This window comes from Cervus canadensis, chromosome 23 (genome assembly GCF_019320065.1).
Source record: "Cervus canadensis isolate Bull #8, Minnesota chromosome 23, ASM1932006v1, whole genome shotgun sequence".
NCBI lineage: Eukaryota > Metazoa > Chordata > Mammalia > Artiodactyla > Cervidae > Cervus > Cervus canadensis.
This window is the reverse complement of record NC_057408.1, coordinates 8530985-8543162: the sequence shown is the minus strand read 5'-3', so window position 1 is coordinate 8543162 and position 12178 is coordinate 8530985. Positions and strand designations below refer to the sequence as shown.

General features: G+C 40.2%; 1 protein-coding gene across 6 annotated transcripts in view; it reads right to left on the bottom strand.

Annotated features, from left to right (window-relative positions):
- Positions 1-1551: 1551 nt before the first annotated feature.
- The window catches only part of DCC (DCC netrin 1 receptor), a 1219152-nt gene continuing 1208525 nt past the window's right edge, over positions 1552-12178 (bottom strand). For all 6 annotated transcript variants that reach the window (XM_043444495.1, XM_043444496.1, XM_043444497.1 and 3 more), the window contains 2 exons: positions 7545-7687; positions 1552-6121 (listed from right to left, as the gene is read on the bottom strand). In XM_043444495.1, coding sequence (XP_043300430.1) covers positions 6032-6121; positions 7545-7687 — 233 coding nt within the window. In that variant the 3' untranslated portion in view covers positions 1552-6031. The remainder of the gene's footprint in view (positions 6122-7544; positions 7688-12178) is intronic.

Sequence of the window (12178 nt, the reverse complement as noted above, 5' to 3'; positions counted from 1 at the left end):
ACATATAGGGTGCAATATTGTGGAGCAGTATCTCCCCATGGGGGGCTCCCCAGGTGCCTCAGTGATAAAGAATTCTCCTGGCAATGCAGGTGGTGCAGGAGATGTGGGTTTGATCCCTGAGTCTGGAAGATTCCCCTGAAGGAAATGGCAACCCCCACTAGTATTCTTGCCTTGGAAATCTCTTGGATAGAGGAGCCTGGCAGGCTGCAGTCCACAGAGGTCTGAGAGTCAGACACGACTTAGCAACTAAGCTCACACCCATGCATCTTTGACTCCCCACTGAGTCACTTTGACTCCCCAATGGGTCACTTTGGTTCAGTCCTGTCCGGGGTTCTGGAAATAAGCTGGCTTACACTACAGAGTTGTCTCAGTCAGGGCACGGGGGCTTGAGCATTTAACAGTATTGGTAAGATCTGATCTGGAATTCACAGGTCTCCTGTGTGTGTAGGCTAAAAAGCAAATTCTGGCAACGGAAGGCAACCTTCTAGCTGACTTGGGTACTGGCTGCTGGGATAGGAACCTTACTGGGCGTGTGCTTGAAAACAGCAGAAACATCCAAAGGCATGTGCTAGCGGAGTGACAGTCTCTGCTGTTGCTGTCGTCTAGTTCCTAAGGCGTGTCCGAGCCCACGGGCTGTAACCCTCCAGGCTCCTCTGACAGTCCCCGATCCACATGTCCAAAAAGGCAGCACGTATCCGGAGGAGGATGAACACAGACAGGCAGGGGTTTGCGTTGTGCTCATTTCATATCAGTCATTCGATATAAATAACATGGAGGAAGAACTTTGTATCAAAACTTTATTTATTAAACAAAAAAATGCACCATTGGAATAACATTTCTATAAAAAATGAATATGAGACTGTTCTACAGTGATTACAAAACCCCTTTTTCCTCGTGTAGTAGTATACAAGATCGTGTGTAGAAACAGTCATTGTTTTAAACTGTAAGCAAGTTTCCTTTCTCATAGAACAAGATTTACACTTAAATATTGCAATCACTAGTCTAATTTGGTTAACAATGCTAGAGTCTGACAATTTAAAGAAACTCTTTGTGGGCTCAAAATACCTTTTTTTTTTGACATTAAAAGGCATTTTGTAGCAACAAAAAATTTCTTCTTTCCACTAAGGCTAGTTAAAGCTGTAGTATACCCATTTCTACCAAATAAACCTACCACTAGCACACTAACAATTTGAATCGCAAAGCCCTCGGAGAGAATGAGTAGCATGTGATCTGAAAAATGCCATCAGAATATTGTGGGTTTGGTGGTAACCAAGTTTGAATGACCCTGGCAAGGGAGAAGGCGGTGATGACGGAAATTCAGCGGGGGCTTTGCCTGGGCACACCCTCATACTGAGCTGTGGACAGTTCATCTCCAAAGTGGTCCCTCTAAGCTATGGATCACTGCAGCTTTAACAGCCAGATCTAGATTCCCAACCAGGTCTCCCTCTGTATCATAAATTATCCAAAAAAGAAGCCACTCTAAATAATAAATTAAATATTACTTATAAAAAGTACACCCTGGACCCACCCACCCAACCCCCCCCCCCCAAAACAAGCTGACAATTCACAAAGTTCTGAATTGTCAGGTTTACCCTACAGTAATAAAAAAACAGCATTTCTCCTCCTCTCTAACCTTCCTTTCTTGCATCTGAGAACACACGTTCAGCACACACTGAGACCCCTTGGCCCATGTATCTGTGTTCGCGACATCTTGTAGAGTTTTTGCTGTTGCTCTCCAACCAACAAAAAAATCAGAGGATGACAGTGTACAGAGGCTCTCTGCTGAGAGCAGAAGTCCTTCAGAGTGCAGCAGAAATCCAGCCAGAGAACGTTACCCGGGAGCGGCAATGAAGAGCCGAGATACAGTCTTAGTGTGTGCGCTTCCGTCTGATCTCACTGACCAGGAAGTATTCAGGCATTTCTTTCCAGAATCAGGACATTTTGGAAGCAGGTATTTCAATAGCAAGTTACACTGACACATGGGAGAGCACGTATTTTTGAGTGCAATGGAATATCATACAAAACATCTATGATTTTTTCCAAAGTCTGACTTAATTGGAAACGTTGGAATCAAGTGAAAAGCTTTTCTGTACACTAGGAAAGTGCTTTCTGAAAGTTACCAGAGAAATACAAATTATTGTAAGTCAAATGTCGCTTTGAAAATATTTAAAAAGAGATAGTAGGTTTGAGTGTACAACTGACTGCTCTGCTGCTCCGGATTGTTGGGGGTTCTCTCTTGTGTATGTGCGTGATGAACATGTGAGGATATTAACATCTGGCCTTAGGGACGGTCTGCGTTTAGATGAAGTAAATTGGTCCAGGAAGGGAAAGCGACTGCACTCTGCATCTATTTTAAAGTTCTGATGGTTTTGTTTTTGATAAACACGTGTCAAACTAGGGACTTACTCTATTTCTTTTTCTCTCTCATGAACTAGAAATGGACATTCTGAAATTACAAGGAGTCAGTCTGGAACACAGTTTTTTATATGAAAGGTAAGGGGATCTCTTTAGAGGTGGCTTTTTTGGGGTGGGGTGGTTAGAATTTCAGTTCAGCAGCCATGTATGAGACACTATTATGTTTGGAGAAGACCTTAAGATGTCTCTTTAAACAGAGTCAACAGACAGCTGTATCACAAGGGTAACTAGGAATGAGTAACCATTTTCAAGCACAGACTGTGAAGGCTTCCAGAAAGACCTATGCTTAGATTCTTTATGGGAAAAGCCAATGAATGCCAAACTATTATAGTTTCCAAATGTCTGGAATGACACACCAGTGCTGGACTTTTGTAGGTCTTACCCAATGCAGGGGACGAAAACATGTACGTCACTGGGAACGACCCTTATTTTGAAGAAAATAATAATGTTATATCCAACCCCTCCTAGGAAGCCTTAATAAATTCACCTCCTATATCCCTGCCCTCACTTGATTTTTTTCCAGCTTGTTCAATTGTATGTGCACTTTATAATATCCAAATGTAAAGTTCCATTATTTAAATGCTCTGGAAGCTTATAGCTCTGTTCTACAAAGAGCTGTGACTGGTTTCTTATTGAGAGTGAGTCTCTAAGAACTATTTAACTCTTGGCCAGAGCATCCTCCAAGTGTTCTGTGCATTTTGAGCTCTGCATTTTTGTGAGTTTCTCAAATGCAGAACTTCCTAGAGGAAAGAAAATAGCTTTCTTATCAGCATGAAATACCAAAGAAACATACCAAGCTTTTTCAAGAGGCGGCTCATGCCTGACAGTTCAGCAGAGCCGGGGGGCGGGGGGCGGTTTGTGGCGCGGGGTCCGGGCATGCTCTGCCAAGTTTTATTTTCTTCTTTTTCGGGGAGAACTGACTTCTGGTGGCAGAGCTGCTGGTTGGCTGTCAAGCATCACCCCACGGGAATCAGGGAGATTTATGAGCTTAAAGAGCCCTGTTTGTCATGAACTAGACTCAGAGTAAGAGCAAAACAAAGGTTATCTTGCAGGATTCGCAGATTTCTTCTTGTCGAGAGATCAGGAGACCGGGAAATTAAAAAGTTACCTGTACACTTGGGCAGGCAGTTGTACACGCACGTGAACTATCTGAGAGAACAAGGAGCAGGGTTGTACAGAGTTGTGGTCAAGTCATGTTCAAACCACTGGGCCAATCTCCCAAGAGCCTCTTCTGAGAATGTAAATGGATTCTACCACATATTCCTTGCATGAGCTAAGACTTATTAGCATTGCCAATTACTAAGATAGAGCATTGGGTGTGTTTATGAAGACAGTTTCAAGAGCATGCTGAAATCATACACTGTATATTTTCATGTGTTTAAACAATGTATCTCCTAAGATCATTGACTTTGACTAGAGGAGTTCGGAATGTTGTAAAAATGCTAGTTCTCTTGATTGTGCAGATACAGCATACAGATTGAAGACATGACTAATCCCTGAAATCCGCAGCTCATTCCAAACTGGACCCTCAGGGTGACTTTCCTTGGGTATCAGATGCCTTCAGAGAATGTTCCGTGTTTGTGAGGATTAGAATGGAAAACCCATCCTAGGACCTTGAGAAGGTAAGGTGGGCTAATGGACATTTTTTTTTCTGATGTCATGGATTATTTTTTGTAAGACTCAACATTATGTTATGAAATGCCTTGTTCCAGGTCAGTGGAGTGTTGTTTGCCTAAGTGTTTAGATATTGAATAAGAGTTATCTGCCCCAGAGGATAACGTCACATAGCTCTTCAGAAGGACTTCATGAAAATATAAGTAAATTGAACAAGCACTCTTGTTGAAAGAACAATTTCACAAATGGACCGGACTTTCTAATGAACCATTTGAACAAGCCCTCTCTTTGACATCAGATTTCCTTCCCGACATAAAACTGTAAAAAAATAATCTGAATTATTACTTCTGTTACAGTGCCATTTTGCTCAAAATATTTCATTCAGGGATTCATATATAATTACCCACCTAATAAAAGGAGCTATTAGGTTGTAAAGATCCTATTCCTTCCATGCTCTTTTAAAATTATGACCTACTCAAGCTTGAAATCAAAGGCAGAGCTGAAAGGAGTAATTCAGCTGAAACTCTCTTATTGGGTTTTCAAGTTGCCTAACATAAATATGCAAACGGGCTCCCTTTTGGCGATTCAGCTGCACAAATGGATTAACTCCAAATCTGCAGCTGCAAATTCAGAAACTAAAAGGGTGCACACACAATGTTTTTAATTTCACCTAGTTGCAAGCTGTAGATAAACATGGCAATAGGAGTTTAAGGTTCTAGCTCACAATGAAGATGCAGTTTTAAAGAGCATCCACCGGATTTAGGATGATGTGTCAGAAGTGTCAAGTGGTGTCTTCCTCTCCGTTCCTCTCTGACTCTGGGCAGGCGTGGTGCAGAAAGTTTCCTTGACAACAAATCTGGTGGTCGCCATTCATCAACACTGCCTGTCCTGAGTCAGTGAGGACCCTGCTGGTGGAAGAGACATCACTTAAGAGAAGGTACTGTTTGAAACCACCTTCCATTTTCCTTCCCTTCCTTGGATGGGATGGGTCTGCCACATCCACAGAGGGTTTCGGGAAGGTAGATCGGGGCGGGGGCAGGTGGCATGGAATGTGTGGAGCTGGCCACCTGACCGGGACTGGCTGCCCAGGAGGACTCAGGGAGGGATGGGGTGGAGAGGGGGACTCTTCCAGCCAGACTTCTGAGGGAGACGGGCTTGGTGAAGCTTTGAAATATCATCACAGTGTGGGATGGCACAAAAGCCACCCAGATTGAACAGTGTACTGTTAGAAGTTTTAAGCTCATAATTTCTGGGTGTCTGAGAAGATTGCATATTGTATCCTCCTTCAGGAAGTGGACCGGTGGCTGGCAGCATGCCCCTAGCTGGAGATTTTTAAGTGTTCCTGTTCTCCAGACATCAGTGTTAACCAAGGGTGGATTTACAGATACCTTGCTAACACGGGTGAATTTCACAGCCACTTGCTGATACCCACCACCTGTGCAAGTGTGACCGCGTGACAGAAGCCTCTGTTTGCCTGTTTACTTTTTTTGTGCTGTCAGAAAAACATCCAATCCTTTGGTGAGAAAGTTCCCATGGGTGCTCTGTACTTTCAATTTGGAAACAAAATAGTGAGCTTGCACTGGTTTGCCATGGCAGGGTCCAGGCTTCAATAATGCACTTGCCGTTTGTAAGACTAGACCTACACATTAGGAGAAATGGACAGGCCTTGATGAAGAACGTTAAGTGTTTGTCATGACAGTGCGGTCACTGCAGTGGCAAAGGCCCAGGACTGTTCTCGCAGCTTCAGCTTTGGCACTGCAGTGAAGATGTGTCTTAGCTTTTGTTAAGGGACCCCAGAGTCCTCATTTTGAAACTCCTGATGCCCAGGAAGGAAGGACTGCGTCTTCCTTCTGAACTGCTGCAGGATCTTCCAGGAGTAAGTGGTCTTGATGGCTGACCTGTACACTGGTTAGCGTCCTTGGACACAGGTGTGCTGTTGGTGGGTAATTGGTAATGCTGCACAGGTTCCCGCAAATTCAGCTCATCAATTCGGCAATGCGTGTTAAAAGGCCGAGCCTGTGATGGCATTAAGCTGCTTCATCAGCCCTTCCAAACTTGCCATTTGTTCACTCAGATCATCCTGTTCATACACCTACAGAGAGAACGAGAGCAAAGGATTAGTGCAGGTGAATGTTGGTGCCTTCCTTTTGTTAAGGCGGGGCCATCTCTAATCATTTCACTGTGCGTTCTCATGTATGACACAGTGGCCCATAGCCCGGGGGCTGCACGCAGCATATGACCATTGGCTGAAGATGCTGGTCGTAAAAGAGGCGGTGACGAAGGATTGTGTGCTATTTCACCAGCTTCATCCTGGTGATGAGGCTTCTGTGTTGAAAACAAAATCTTGTTTCAAATCAAGTCCTGCCAATTACTAGCTGTGTGATCTTGGACGAGTTAGTAAACCTCTCTGATGTGTAGCTTTCAGGTATAAAATGAAGATGGTTATATCTATTTCAAAGGCTGTTCTGAGCATCCTGGGACGTGTTTAGTGCCTATCAGTGTTCAGCACAGGGTAGATGTTGAGTATGTTAGTTACTTTTCCTGTCCATCAGGCTATAAACAGAATTTACATAAGCAGGTTTCTTTTCTTTGTAATACCACATAAGCATTTTTTTGTGGGAACTTGACCTCGTGGTATTAAATAGGTTGTAGATGGTACCTTCTTATAGGAATTTCAGCCTGCCAGTAAATGATTTGGTCATTTACTGTGTTATCTTCAGAGTTTGACAAGGATTGAAAATAGCCACTTTGGCTCAAAAAACTGGCCCTATGTATGAAAAGGGAGGGTGCAGTGAGGTGATTAGTTTTGTTACTTCTTTCCACAAATGATGTCATAGCTGTCTGGGTTGTTTTTCTTGAATCATCTAGATTTCGTTGTCCAATACAGAAACAAGTCAAAAGTAGCACCTGGGGTTTTGAAATGTGAATAGCCTAAATTGAGATGTGTTGTACATATAAAATATACATCATATTCTGAGCACTTAGTACAAAAAAGTAAATATCTTAATGATAATTTTTTTATATTTATTGCATGTTGAAGTGATAATATCTATATGGGTTAGATAAAAATATATCATTAAAATTAATCTCACCTATTTATTTTTACATCTTTTCATGTGACTCCTAGAAAGTTTTAAACTGTGTGGTTCACATTGTATTTCTGTAGGATAGTGATGACAGTGTGTGTGTGTATATATATATACACACACGCATGTACCTATTTATATAAATGTATATACACATATGTGTGTGTGTATATGTATGTAAAGTCACTCAATATGTTGCTATCAGCTTGTATGTATAAAGATTGCCTTTAAGTATCAATGATCTTTTTCATATAACTAGATCCCTGATGTAATTTTTTTCCATAAAGTTTTTTCTCTTCATATTCAAGTGAAGGAAAACAGAACTAAACAAATAGGAAGAGCAGCGAGGGCTTGGGCTTGGTGGAGAGGGTTGGTTGGCTTAGACTGCTTTGCACAGCGTGCTTCCGTGAGTTTCAAGGATGGCCTTACATTGGCTGGGTCCTCTGTTGGTTTGTGGCTCTCCTCAGACACTTCAGGGGCTGTCGGCACAGATACAGGAAGCAAAGGAGATCTTGCCTTTCCAGCCAACCCAAGAGAGGCTGTTTTAACATGAGTCTTGGGAAGAGTAGGCCCTAAAATAGAAAACAGAGTGATGAAAGTACTGTGTAAAACATTCTGGAACAATCTCTCAAGTGTGTAAGCCGAATCCAGTGGGTTGGCATTGCCTTTAGGTTATTGTTCATTCTGTAGTCAAGACATGAGTTCTGACACATGAAAACGGGCTCATTTTATTTCTACTGAATGGAAGACAAATCCTGATTAGGCCTCTCCAGATGAACCTCCACCAGTCATATGTCATTGCGAGCTCATTTCAGATATCCCTGTGAAAGGTTGCCTGGGAACTGCGGACTGTTTGCCATACAGTGTAAGTGTCAAGCCAGCTCAGTTGGGGCCGGTGGCAGCTTTGGGCCAGAGAGCCCTGTTCTTGACCACCTGTATAAGCCATATACTGTTTATAACAAGTACCAAGGAACACTTGCGCAGTTAAAAGAGATGGTTGCTCTGATCTGCAAATGAGTATTAGATGTTACAGTGCAAAACAGTTCTTTATGGCTAAACTGATTGAATATTTTCTGTTGGAAAAGAAAAAAAAGGTATGATTCTGTCCTAATCAGTACAGTTTCTCTCAATGAAACACATTCTAATGCTCATGAAAGTCATTTGAATAACTCTTGAGTTTCTACTAAATGATATTTCAGTCTGCTACAAACAACGACTACCTTTTCTTTTAGGGTCTAAAATTTGCCTTATAAATTCTGCAACATATAGCAGCAGTATAAATTTGTCCCTATAGCCTAAAATACAAATTTTATAAAGGTGTATATCAAATCAGCTAGTATACCTCATATACCTAAGGACTTTTGTCAGTATTAGAACCAAAACCTTAGCATAGGAGGCATTGAAGCTATTACAATTAGTCTGCCTCAGTTCTCTTCTATAATCAATGATGATATTTAAGTTCAAACGATCCCAGCGACATACTGTATATTTTTGGGTAAAAAAAAAAGTAATTTTGACCAGACTTTCAAAAACATAATCTAGTTAATAAAACTCAAAAGTTGTTATACTATCAGAGAAATAGGGGATACTTGCTTATTAGGAAAGGAAGAATGCAAACCATCTAGAAAGCTAGTAATTTATAAATGCTAAATCCTATCCAATGCACGTTTTCTCATACATTTTGGCCTAGCATCTAATTCCTTCATATTTATATTCAATCACCACTTTTCTTAAACCAAGGCTGAAAAGTCTGCAGTTAGAATCATTTATCACTAGAGGGTGATCTTAAGTTTTTGGTAAGTCATATGAGAATAGATACAGAGACAGGAGAAGTAAGAATCATCTTCTTATTAAGAAAGGAAATACTAATATTTATGGAGCTCCTACTAAGCTCTAGATTTGTGCTAAGTTTATTTCATTTTAGACAATAGCATAGTAGGGAAGAATTTGGGACTTACCAACTGAATCTGAATTCAGATCCTGGAAAGCCTAACTGTGCATTCTACCTGTATAATTCCTTGCTCAACTAACCTAATTTCTCTTGCCTGTTTCTACATCTATAAAATAGAAATAATAATTTGTGAGGATTAATAAGATGATGTATTTAAAGTTGCTGATTTCCTGTCATTCTTTCAAATTAAGATTTTTGGACTTTTGGACTCTGTGGGAGAAGGCGAGGGTGGGATGATTTGGGAGAATAGCATTGAAACATGTATATTACCATATGTGAAACAGATCGCCAGCCCAGGTTCGATGCATGAGACAGGGTGCTCAGGGCTGGTGCACTGGGACGACCCTGAGGGACGGGATGGGAGGGAGGTGGGAGGGGGTTCAGGATGAGGGACACGTGTACACCCGTGGCTGATTCATATCGATCTATGGCGAAAGCCACTACAATATTGTAAAGTGATTAGCCTCCAATTAAAATTAATTAAAAAGAGATTTAATTGTCAAAACAAGCCTGCTAAGTATTCTATCTCCAGTTCATATACAAGGATGCTAAAAGGAAGAGAAATGAAGTAACTTAACCAAATTCATACATTTCAGAAGGGCAGATAGTAAGAATTTTTACCAAGATCTATCAAATTCCACTGAACACATTAATGTCTTTTTCATTGACATGTTGATTTAATCCATCCAACTTAAATGAGCTTTTTGAAGAAGCAGTATAAAAAAATATGAAACGTAGTTCAAGACTATAAGTCATTTGAGGGTATAAACTACTTATTGTATTATAGTTTCTTAAATTATGTTTGAATTTAAAGAGGAAAACAATGAAGTTTGGCATTGATTTAAACTACTTTTATTACAGTGTTATTTACTTTTATACAAACATAAAACTTGGCATAACTTTTATAAACTTGTAGTTCTAAGACTATTGTGTGAAACCAAAACATGTTTAAGTTAAATAGCAAAGTACTATACAAATAATGCAATTTAAATTAAAATCATCAATTTAATGAGATTGGAAGTCAGTGGACTGAAACAAAATAATCACATAAATTTTTTACTGACTGCTGTGTCACACAGGTCATTTTGAGTTTGTCTTACATGATCCTTTTCTACCATCAGTTTTTTTTCTGGTCGAACAACTAGCAAACCTTCATTCTTCCAGCTGGTCTTCATTGGATCTGAAGAAATGATCTGTGTAGTAAATCTACCTCTGTATTTTTCCTTTGGCCTCTGACTAGAAACATAGTGTTCCTAGAGCCAACTTAGTTGTAAACCTAAATACAAAGGCAGGCACTAAAAACCCTGGCAGAGTGATGCTATAAAGGATTCTCTAGACACCCCAGCGTGTGTAATTCACATGAATATTATAGATGATCACGCAAGTGAATGCACAAAGTTTAAAGAGCAGTCTTCATACAGTACTTGTGAACACTGGGAATGCATCTATGGAACTCCTACTGTGAATGTCATTTTCTGAATTGTGTTTACAGTCCCTTCAAGTATGTTCACAATGTCCTGATTAAACCCGAATGTAGTTTTATTGCCATGGAAAGATGTTCCTCCGAGCACATTCCATGACCTCCTAGCTCTTCCTTCCCTACATTTAATAGAACAGAGCAGCTACATTTGAATGATTAACACTTTGTATGTTAATATTTGATATTTTTTTGTTAAAATTTTTACTTCAATTTTCTTGATGGCATATGGTGAAATCCAATTAGTTTTTGAATTTTAAATTTTAGTTCTTTACAAATTATAGTTGATTTACAGTGTTGTACTAGTTTTAGGTATACAAAGAGATTCCAACACACACATATATATATTCTTTTTCAGATTCTTCTCCATTATAGGTTATAAGATACTGAATATAGTTTCCTAAGTTGCTATGCAGTGGGTCCTTGTTTATTTTATATATAGTAATTTGTATCTGCTAATGCCAAACTCCAAATTTATCCCTCCCTTCTACCCCTTTCCACTTTGGCAGCCTTAAGTTTGTTTTCTATGTCTGTATATCTGTTTCTGGTTTATAAATATGTTTTTTATATCATTTGTCAGATTCCACATATAAATAGGATTATATGGGATTTGACTTCATTTAGTGTGATAATCTCTAGGTCCATCCATGCTGTAGATGTCACTGTTTCATTCTTTTTTATGGCTGAGAATTATATAGATACCCTACATCTTCTTTATCCATTCTGCTGATAGACATTTAGGTTGCTTCCATGGCCTGGCTATTGTGAACAGAGCTTCAGTGAACACTGGGGTGCATGTATCTTTTTGAAGTAGTGCTTTCTCTGGATATATGCTCAGGAGTGGAACTGCTGGATCATATGGCAACTCAATATTTAAAAATTTTTAAGAAACCTCCATACCGTTCTCCATGGTGTCTGCACCAAGTTACATTTCTACCAACAGCGTAGGTTTCCATTTTTCCCACACCCTCTCTAGCATCTCTTATTTTCAGTCTTTATGGCCCTGGTGGCTCAGATGGTAAAGAATCTGCCTGCAGTGCAGGAGACCTGGGCTTGATCCCTGGGTTGGGAAGATGCCCTGGAGAAGGGAATGGCAACTCACTCCAGTATTCTTGCCTGGAAAATTCCATGGACAGAAAAGCCTGGCTGACTACACAGTCCGTGGGGTCGCAAAGAGTCAGACATGCCTGAATGACTAACACACACACACACACACACACACACACACACATACACACACACACACATGACCATTCTGACTGGTTTGAGGTGATATCTCATTGTGGTTTTAATTTGCATTTCTCTGTTAATTAGCGATGTTGCACATCTTTTCATGTGCCTATTGGCCATCTGTCTTTTTAGGAAAATCTCTATTTAGGTCTCCTGCCCACTTTATGATCAGGTTGTTTGGGGTTCTTTGATATTGAGCTGTATGAACTGTTTGCCTATTTTGGAGATGAATCTTTTCTTGGTCACATCATTTGTAAATATTTTCCTCTGTTCTGAAAGTTGTCTTTTGATTTTATTTCCGGTTTTCCTTGCTGTGCAAAAACTTACAAGTTTCATTAGGTCCTATTGGTTTATATTTGCTTTTATTTCTATTGGGAGACTGACCTAAGAAATTATTGCTACAAT